The sequence below is a fragment of the Ictalurus punctatus genome, chromosome 9 (assembly GCF_001660625.3).
Source record: "Ictalurus punctatus breed USDA103 chromosome 9, Coco_2.0, whole genome shotgun sequence".
NCBI lineage: Eukaryota > Metazoa > Chordata > Actinopteri > Siluriformes > Ictaluridae > Ictalurus > Ictalurus punctatus.
Genome location: NC_030424.2, coordinates 21346660 through 21357145, shown reverse-complemented (window position 1 = coordinate 21357145; position 10486 = coordinate 21346660). Strand labels below are relative to the sequence as shown.

General features: G+C 37.6%; 1 protein-coding gene across 4 annotated transcripts; it reads right to left on the bottom strand.

Moving 5' to 3' along the window:
• Window positions 1-1125: 1125 nt before the first annotated feature.
• Window positions 1126-10368, bottom strand: ndc80 (NDC80 kinetochore complex component). 4 transcript variants are annotated; one of them, XM_017475343.3, is made up of 17 exons: window positions 10344-10368; window positions 8663-8756; window positions 8418-8495; window positions 7888-8020; window positions 7496-7668; window positions 6319-6421; window positions 5940-6029; window positions 5676-5769; window positions 5382-5482; window positions 5067-5211; window positions 3696-3901; window positions 2929-3081; window positions 2752-2841; window positions 2477-2569; window positions 1780-1910; window positions 1572-1674; window positions 1126-1375 (listed from the first exon to the last, which is right to left on the bottom strand). In XM_017475343.3, exons 2-17 carry the CDS (start codon window positions 8749-8751, stop codon window positions 1250-1252), a joined length of 1908 nt encoding a protein of 635 aa, XP_017330832.1. In that variant the 5' UTR covers window positions 8752-8756; window positions 10344-10368; the 3' UTR covers window positions 1126-1249. The 4 variants fall into 4 exon arrangements, with proteins under 4 accessions (XP_017330832.1, XP_017330830.1, XP_017330828.1 ...); XM_017475341.3 differs by lacking the exon at window positions 10344-10368 and adding an exon at window positions 9602-9985 and having other exon boundaries at window positions 8663-8786; XM_017475339.3 differs by lacking the exon at window positions 10344-10368 and adding an exon at window positions 9602-9985.
• Between the last annotated feature and the right edge of the window lie 118 nt (window positions 10369-10486).

The window sequence follows — 10486 nt, the reverse complement described above, 5'->3', positions numbered from 1 at the left end:
AGGCACAGAATCCACATTGGTTGAAGTCCAGTGTGAAGTTTAAACAGTCAGTGATGATTTGGGGTGCCATGTCATCTGCTGGTGTTGGTCCACTGTGTTTTCTCACGTTAAGAATCAATGCAGTGTCTACCAGGAGATTTTAGAGCACTTCATGCTCCCATCTGCTGACAAACTTTATGGAGATGCTGATTTCCTTTTCCAGAAGGACCTGGCACCTGCCCACAGTGCCAAAACTACTAGTAACTGGTTTGCTGACCATGGTATTACTGTGCTTGATTGGCCGGCCGACTCGCCTGACCTGAACCCCATAGAGAATCTATGAGACACCAGACCCAACAATATAGACAAGCTAAAGACCGCTATCAAAGCAACCTGGGCTTCCAGAACACCTCAGCAGTGCCACAGGCTGATTGTCTCCATGCCACACTACACTGATGCAGTAATTCGTGCAAAAGGAGCCCTGACCAAGTATTGAGTGTATGAATTAACATACTTTTCAAAAGGTTGATATTTCTGTACTATAAATTCTTTATTCTAATATTTTGAGATACTGGATTTTTGATTTCCATGAGCTGTAAGCCGTAATCATCAAGATTAAAATAAATAAAAAAAGGCTTGAAATATTTCACTTTGTGTAATGTATCTAGAATTTATGAACAGTTCCACTTTTTGAATTAAATTACAGAAAAAATAAAAATTTTCCACGATATTCAAATTTTTTGAGATGCCCCTGTATGCATATAAATCTGTCACAAAAGTAGATTTTGAAGTGCTCAGCATTACTAAATAACATTAGTCCATGAACACACAATTATATTCAAAGAACCCACTAAAAATGCATAATGATATGTAGTCACAATTGATCACTATGGGTTTAGTTAACAGACAACAATCTGAGAGTTGTATGAGACTTAAGGTCTTTATGTTCAATCCGTAATGAAAAATAACTGGTATTTCTAGGTGTTGTAATACTTTCTCTTTTAGCTATCTAGAAAAAGGTATTTAATTAGCATTAACATACTATTCAGATGAAGGACTTTTTTTTTTTTTTTTTTTTTTTTTTTTTTTTTAAACAGAGGACAATGTATATATTTATTTATTTATTTATTTTAATTAAAAAAAAAAAAAAAAAAAAAAAAAAAAAAGGGACACTGCATGTTTTCCAAAGCCAATACACAATACTTTCTTTTAACACTAACACAAAAACTATTAGTACAAAACTATTTACATTTGGTTTCCCATTAAATGTTTAAAAAACATTTGCTCTAGCAACAAAGTTTTCTACCATTTCCTTCAGCTGCTGCAGATCTGCTTGGTCTTCACGGATAACTTCATTCATCTTTTCCATCTTTTTAACTTGGTCGTTACAGTGTTTCTGAAAATTTAGTACACAATACATGGAAAACCACTCAAACGATACATAACAAAATATAGTTATAAACATTAACTAAAACATGACCGTCCAATTGGCTGATCTTCATATATACATTAGTATGAATTGTTTCTATAGGGTCATGGCATCGAAAGCTCAGGTAATAGAGCTGGCTAGTTATAATATTGTTCTTTCTTACCTCAATTATATCCAAGTGGTTGACTGCAGCACTGAAGACATGTGCCAGATTGTTCGCCACCATCCTGCTTTCCTCTTTGGTTTCCTGAAGAACAAGATGGTACCTAAAAAAGGAAAGCATGTAACACCAATCATGTTTTATCCCTGTTAAGAGAAAAAATAAACATAAATAGTTAGGTGATGGTACAAGGTTATGCATGTTTGCTCACTGTTGTTGGGCTGCTTTCAGCTGCTCTTCAGCCTCCTCATGTCCAGCCATCACTTTCTTTTCTAGAAGCTTCTTGTGACTTTCAGCAGAATCCATGTCGGCTGCCCACTTTTCCTCTTCATGAGCCATATCCTACACAAACAAGGGTTTAATGTTTAATTAGATTAATTATATATCAAATTACAATATCAAGTTTGGAATACTTAATTTACTTTCTTCGCGCGTCTTAGGCATTGGAACAGTATAGAGGTCGACCGTTAGTTGATTTTTACCGATACTTAAGTTGGGCAGTACCTGCCGATATCAGATTAATCAACCGATAGTTTTTAAAAATTGATACTGAATGAAAACATAAAACTTAAATTAAAATACTGCTGAACTTTATTACAAAAATAAACAGTGCTGACTATATCATGAAAAATGTACTGTGCTTTTTAAAATGAAATAAATATATAAACATTAATATATATTAACTATGAATAAATACTAAAGTAGATGGTCTTCACTTATATAGCACTTTATAAATAAAAGATATATACATCCAAACTGAACCAAAACATACACAACGGTCCCTTCTCAGCCGCTCCCGCAACGGATGCAACTGGGAAAAACTATCTGTGCCGATTAATCAGCAAAACTGATCAAACGGACGACCTCTAGAATAGCAATAAAATTTCTCAGGCTTAGATGACACGTACCTGCATATCACGCTCCAGCTGCTCATCCAGTCTCCGAATCTGCTCCTTTAGCTGCTTTATGTCATTCAACTTCTCGGAAATGTTGGACTTTATCTATCAATCAGTAAGAGGACAAGTATATTACACATTCATGTTTCATATTGTTAACACCAGCCCCGAGGTCAATTGATAGGTGTCTAAACAAATTTAATTATTCATGTAAAACAAAAACCTAGTAAGATCATTAAATACATGAGAACAACTCAAATGACAAGAAGCTCACTTTCCTTTCATACCTGTTCAATTGTCTCATCCAGGCTCAGCTTCATATTAGTCACATTGCTGAATTCCTCCTCTACATCTGCCAGCATGCTTTTAAGAGGATTCTATAAAGAAGTTATAAGGACATTAATAAGAATGCCATAATGTGAACTTTGAGTGTGTATTAGCTGTAGTGGTGAGTTTGGCCAAACCTGTATCTGAGTCCTGATCTGGGTTGCGGTGGTTGGGCCATAGTCATTGACTGTTTTGATCTCAAAGTCATGGCCACAGGCATTCTCAGCAGACTGGGGGACAAGCTTTAGCATGCGTGCCAGTTTGTGGTACTCCGCCAACTTTGCCTCGGCCTACAGGAACAAATTGAACTATATTAATAAGAAACAGTAGGAATAGTGCTTTCCTTGTCTATAAAGAAAGTAAAAATAAAATGTAGTAGTTTGTCATCAACAAAGACAAAATAAGATTCTTATATTCTACAGTATTATTTGAAACACCTCACAGTAGGCTATCAAGCAAATTCAGCATCCTGTACATTTAAATTCTGGATATCTTTGAGTACTTGGCCATATTGACACCTTCTCCTTCTATACTATATGGCCAAATGTCTGTGGACACCTGACCATCACACCAATATGTGGTTCTTCCCACAATAATGAAAGCAGTATTCCTTTCACTGGAACCAAGGAGCCCAAACTTGACAATGCCCCTATGCACAAAGTGAGGTCCATGAAGACATGGTTTTCCAAGGTTGGTGTTAAAGAACTTAAGTGGCCTGCACAAAGCACTGACCTCAGCCCCACTGAACACTTTTGGTGGTCATAGTGTAGACTGATAATTGTTTGAAGTGAAGAAGCATTATTAAGTATATTTTGGCATAAAGCTACTAACTCTTATTAATCAGGTTTGGTCAGCATGCATGCATACATACGCACACATATGTATATAAAAATATCCTACCCACCCTCTCCTTGGTTTTGGTCAGGGTGATCTCCTCATTCCAGGCCAGCTGCTGGGCCTCCTCAAGACTGCGACTCAGGGTGTTCACATTCTGCTGCAGCTCGTTCCTCTCTCTGTTGATGCGCTCAATGTCGGCCGGAGTGAACTTCTGATTCTCCAGAATGTGCTGCAGCCTAGCCTGCTCCCTCTTCAGACTCTCTAGTTGAAGGTCTACATACAAAGGCATTCACATCCTTTTTGTGGTAAACAAAAGCTTCTACTGGATTTCAATAACGCAAATAAATAAGATTATGTGAATGGGTACATTACTGATCTTTATTTACTTTTCACACGTAACTGTCTTTGACGAGAGTGAACTTGGGCTTATTGCTACCAACAGAATGTGGTAATGTACCCATGATTAACTGGGTAATTAAATCGGCCTGGTCATCATGATGATATTGATAGTGATATATATATATATAAAAAATACACCAATTGTCATTATAATGTGTCAGAGGTTTTATAATTTCTTTGTTACTCATTTAATATTCCCTCCTTTTCTTAGTGACACACTTTAATTATTTGAAGTGTTGGGTAAAAATCACCAAACCTATAGTGGACGTTATAGTGGAGTTTTGATTAATTTCGTATAGCAGCAGCTATGACAGTAGTGCCAGCTGTAATTCAAGTCAGATTTATAATAATATGCTTCTAATACATGATCATTTCTATAATATTAACTTATTTACAGGGGCAGACACTCCACATGATCTAAGCCTTAGAAAAAAATGGATTTAAAAATGGTTGGCATTTAACAAAGACAAATGTATAATCGCTGAGATCATTGATATCGTTGAATCATTGATAGGGCGGCTGTAGCTCAGGTGGTAGAGCGGGTTGTCCACTAGTCTCTGCTACCACTGGTGTGTGTGTGTGTGTGTGTGTGTGAGAACGGGTGAATGAGATACAGTGTAAAGCGCTTTGGATAAAAGCCCTATATAAGTGCAGACCATTTGATATGATGATGTTTTCTTTGAGGAGACATTTATTTGGCATTTATGGAATGAGTCTCCAAGGTCAATGCTTTGTAATAGTACAGTAGAGGTAAAGCTAATCCTTTATGATTCCCACCAAAGTAAAGTCTTATTAGCTTCACGAGAAACTGAAGCAACTACTGTTAATAGCTGCTGTAACACAAGTGATAATGAGAACTGGGATTATTCCTAAACATTTCACAACATTAAATAAAACTATAAATGGATCAAAAATACGATGCGTCATTTTATTCCTTACATATCGCCCACCCTTACTGGTAAACGTTCCTTCAAAAAAACAGAACAAGGCTTGCAATCTTTCTGGTACAGAGGTTCAGATTCTACAAAATGGGACATACTTGCTGCCTCCAGCTCCTCAGACAGCGCTGTAACCTTATTCTCCTGGTGGGATTTAAAAGACTCCATGCGAGTACGGTAGCTCTGCAGCTTCTGGAGGTCAGTGTGCAACTTCAGTTTCTCAGTCCTCTGTCCCATCAACCGATCCTACACAAACATACATTTACATTTATTCATTTAGCAGACGCTTCTATCCAAAGCGACTTACAAATGAGAAAATACAAGCAAAGCAATATACCGATATATTCAGTTTTATGAGAGAATATTCAGAGCTGTTCAGGATTCATGCATTAAATTAAATAAATACATAGACTTACATTATGGCTCTCTTTCTCCAGTCTTTCCACCTCAGACATCAACACTCTGTGTTTCTCCTGTTGTGACTCCAGTAGAGCCTCATCAACATTATACAGCCTCTCTATGGGAAGACATTTGACAATTTATATTTTCTGATCTGCTATTCCTGTTTTTTCTGCGTTTTGGCACTGTTAAATTAGAAGATGTTAACGTTTATATTCTTCATGATCTTATCCAAAGTGTCTTCAACAGAAATCATGACTCTGTCCAACTTCACTATTATACTGTTAAGTAGGTATGCAGGTCTGACTTACTCAGATGACTGAGGTAGTCTGCATCCTCATCCTCAAAGGTATCTGCTCCTTGCATAAACTTGTTGTAGGTCTTAGAGCTGTATTCTAAAAAGAGCTGGAGACACAGACAAGGCATGCATGGTACACAACTCAAAAGACAGTATTTTAATCAAGTAAATGAAAATGTATTCAAAGCTGTTTGATTAAAGTTCACTTCTACTTTGCTGTTCAGAATTACTAGAGGTTTAAAACTTTTGGCTAAGAATTTTAAGGGTATTATGGTACCTTACTGTACTCCATTCCATCCTCCAGCTCAGTGAAGCCATCTGAAAAATCTCCAAACAGCACATCCTGACCTTTCCAACTGTTAAAGACCTGCAACAACAGTTACTATAATTTGTATTCTGTGGAACTGAACACACTCATTCTCAAATCTAATACCATTATCTCTATTAACGGATCACTGGTGACATGGTTTGATATTATAGCGTATGATATTCATAAACGTGTGAGGAAAATCACATCTCGCAATCATCCCTTCTAAGCAAAGTCTGATTCTTTAACATTATGTTTTTATATGTTGGTATAATGCATGCAACTGATAACCTGACTGTTAAATCTTTTCCCGAAAGCTGGAAACGGTCCATCCAGAGACCAAACTTACCCTAACTGTGTCAATGAGCCAGATGAGCGCTCCCAGAGCCTGAGGCCATGTATGTGGAGCCCCAATGGAGTACATGGAGCTTTTTGATAGTGGAAATGGGTACCTGATAAATAATGTATATCTATTATTGCATAGGTCAACAAAGAGAGTTACTGATAACAGCAAAATTGTCTCTGGAAAAGATTATTTCTTAGGGGAACTAGGGATGTCACGATACCAAAAATCTAGTAGTCGGTACCGATACCACCAAAAGTACACGATACTCGATACCAAAGTCGATACCACGGTGTGGTATAAAATTTTTAAAATAAAATAAAAATAAAAAACTCTCCGGGAGGACATCCTCCTCTGGCTGATACTGGCAAAGAGATTGGGGGGGGGGGGGGGGGGGGGTATTTTAGTTATCAGGCTGACAATGAGTGGATGTGCACACTAAACACGCGCACACTCACACACCTTATACTCTGAATGCAAGCATTAGTTTAAATTCACTGATATGGTGGCAGGCCAAAACGATTCATTAAAAGCATTAACATTTGAATAATTATTAGTGACATTAGGCTACATTTAGCTGACAGGACACAGTCTGAATGGCGATGCATGGTGGCCCATTAGGAGGTGGTTTATAACACTGCAATGTGTTAGCGTCGTTAACAAATAACTAGCTATCGCAAACATTACATGGAGCATAACGTTAGCTGGTTTCACGGCTACAGTGCCAGCTGCCTCAAACAAATATAATATACGACCGTCTTTCAGGTGCTTCGCCAAATTCCAGGTGTTTCCTCGCTTTGTTTGAAATGAATGATAGCATCGGTTGCACACCGGAAACCTGATACTAGCTTTCCTCTCTTTTCCTCTCAACGAGTCAGGGCGGAACTAAATTTGTTAAGCTAAGCTAATCTTTTGTAGTTTTTCCCGTGTGCCTGAAGGTGTTCTTCTTCTTCACCACTTGTGGACCGACTAAAACACTTGCACGTATTTGCTGCCCCCATCATGTCCGGAAGAATCGCAACCCCGGTACTTTCATTACAAGTGGTACCAACTGTACTGCAGAAAAACAAGTACCGTCACGTTTTAAGAATGTTGGTACTGACTTGGTACCGAAGTATCGGTTCTCATGACATCCCTAAGGGGAACATTATGTTGGTCATCATTTTGAAACTTTTCACTCTACCGCAAATCTCTCAATATCCTAGGGATTTCCTCTTCAACCTTGGCTGTAGGCATCTGAAAGGTGGGGTCCAACAAAATGTAAATAAACTCAAAGATCTTCAGGAACTCTTTAGTGGAGGGCGACTGGAGAGATTTGACTGTGATTGAAGCTGGGAATCCATTATCTCCAAGGAACTGCAAAGAAACAGCCAGTGAGTCTACTGAATAAAACAGGCTTCATTAGACACTTATTACTAAATCCTAGCATTATTGGAGTACACTGTCTAATCTACAATGTTGAATTAATAAAAATTTTTTTTAAAAACAAGCAAAAGCAATGGATATTTAGAGATAACAACCCAATAATGGCCTCTTAATTAGAATGTAAAGGTGCTGAATTAGAATGGCGCAAACCTCACAAAGCTCCTTGATACACTGCTGAACAAAAGTTTTATCATGAAGAGGTCGGGGGTCCTTTATTTTCTCCGAACCTCCATAAGTCCCAAAAATGCTGTTTCTCTGCCCACCAGCACCCATACCCGCTCCTCTGTGGATAAATGAGAGTGAGACATTGTCAACAGAACTGAAAATGTGGGGGAAATTAACAGCAATGAAAAACCACCGACCATTATGCAATATTTACGATGCATTTATAAGGGAAATAGAACAATAAAGTTTTGGAATTAATAGGGATTTTTATTATCAGGTAAGAAATAAAACTCAATGTAGCCTGACACAAAGCAGGGTTACTATTCACATCCCGGAGTTGATTGTTTTCTTATTATACAGCAGCACATATCAAAGTGTTTTATTCCTTTTATACCACAGCAACTGGCCAATAATTACAATTATTAATTTATTGTTGAATTTGCCAGAAAGTCATCATTTATAATTCTATTTAATGTTGTGGAAAGTCCACAAGACAACTTGCACGCCTTTCTTACTTTCCAAAAAAGCTGGTCCTCCTCTCTGACGTGGTGGAGTGAGGCTTTGGGATGTTCAGCTTGCCAAATACATTGTTGCTGTCAAAAGAGTATAAAAGTGTCATATAACACACATACAGCATTTATAGTCTGTCAGCTGTCACTCACCCCTGGGGCGTTGCAATGTAAGCAAGTGAAAAGCAAGATGTCATAAATACAGTGCAAAATACAGCAAAAATCCCAACCCATGAGTTCTGTATGTATACCTCTGTGGTGTGGCATTCGCCATACTCATCCTGCTGTCAGTCACACGCATCGGCATCTCGGAATATCTGTTGCTTGGTTTCCGGCTCATGTTGACTTTATAGCAAAAGCAAGAAATCGCTTAAACTCACAACATGTAAAGGAAAAAACATTAAATGCAACACTATCTCAGCATGCCTATAAATAAAGATCAAGAAGCTACAACAGTCTTTTAAATTATTTATAAGTTATACACTGTTAATGTAAAGCTTAAATGCTCCAAATCCAGTGCCAGAGAATCAAAATCCAATCATACACCACATTCATCGTACCAACATAAGCATTTCCAAATCACTCAATCTGAATTCAGTAGCACTGAGCAGTACCATCTGAGCTTCAGTATTGAATCAATGTGTACAGCTACTCTGCTATTTTACCAAGTCAGTATGTTTTTAAGTTATTATAACTGGCAATACCTAATACAAATAACCGTGTTTAATGCAGTTAAAGACGTTATCCCTTTCAAATTGGTTAAAAGTCCAACAGACTGACATTACTGTGTACAAATATTAGCTTTTAAACTAAAGTACTTTAACCCAGCTGCTTTGTCCCACTCCACCTCCATCTGCGGGGTTAGCCAAGTTCTCCAGCTAGCATATGAGGACACTCCTAGATCAACTAAACATGCACAATACTAAGAAACCTAAGAAAACCGTTTTTTTAACGTACACTATTAAACCTCACGAAAAAGTTTTAAAAGTAGCTAACCTGTACTTAGCTAGCGCTATTAATACAGCAGTAGTAATACAGAACAGACTAGCACAATGAGCCAACTAACGATAACTAGCTGCATATAAAGAACTAACGTTAACTAGCTGCTGAAAATATTTAATTATTCATATGACTGAATTAATTATTAAATATGCTTATCGCGTTTATCTGCACAATTATAAACAAAATACCGTAGATTTGAATCCAGCTTCGCCTTTGCTGTTTTCAAAATTTCCGCCAACCCTTTTCAACGGACCACACGGATGACGTCACGTGCGGGCTGCCTTCAAGTGCTCACTGTGTTTTTTTGTTTCCGAGTGGTGTCACGTTCAAATACTCTTCCTTTAATCGTACGTGTTTTCTACTCTCTCAAAACGTTTCATGCAAAATACCCAGCTCAATGTTTTGGTACTATTTTAGAAAATAAATCAAATATGAACATTTATTTTCTGTCTAATGCTGCATACACTCTATGAAACGCATTTACGCATGTAATAATGAACTAGTAGAAAACTAGTAATTTGTGTATCGTGAACTATTTTCCAACTGCCCCATTTTGACTTTACGCCCGTTTCCTCGGCAGATTGCGTGATTAATGAAGTACCGTTCGACTCAAAGAGTCGGCTCTTTGAGTCTGTTCTTTTAAATGAACGTCAAGAGCCGATTCGAGTGTATGAGCCTTTTGCCCTTAATTAATTACTTAATTTAATTTTTTTTAGGATTGAGGAGATGCTGTTGCTGTTGCAGTGTAGTTACATCAAAATTCGTCCAAAGAAACTCCTTCCCAATATCTGAACTCTTTGTCCTGGATAAATATAGTGTTGCTTGCTATTAATGTTATTTTATTAATAGGAAGGTAGAGTAAGATTTCATGAAATCATTTTAGTTATAGTTAGACAAAGAAGAACCAACATTGTTCAAAATATTGCAAACCTTGTCCGGTTTAGAAGAAGAAAAAAAAACCCTCCACGAGCCGTTTGGGAGGCAAAAGATTCGTTTCTTATTGAGCTGAATCAAATGATCTGACTCACTGAAAAGAGCCGGAATGTAACCCACTGAACTGGGAGGTACTGACG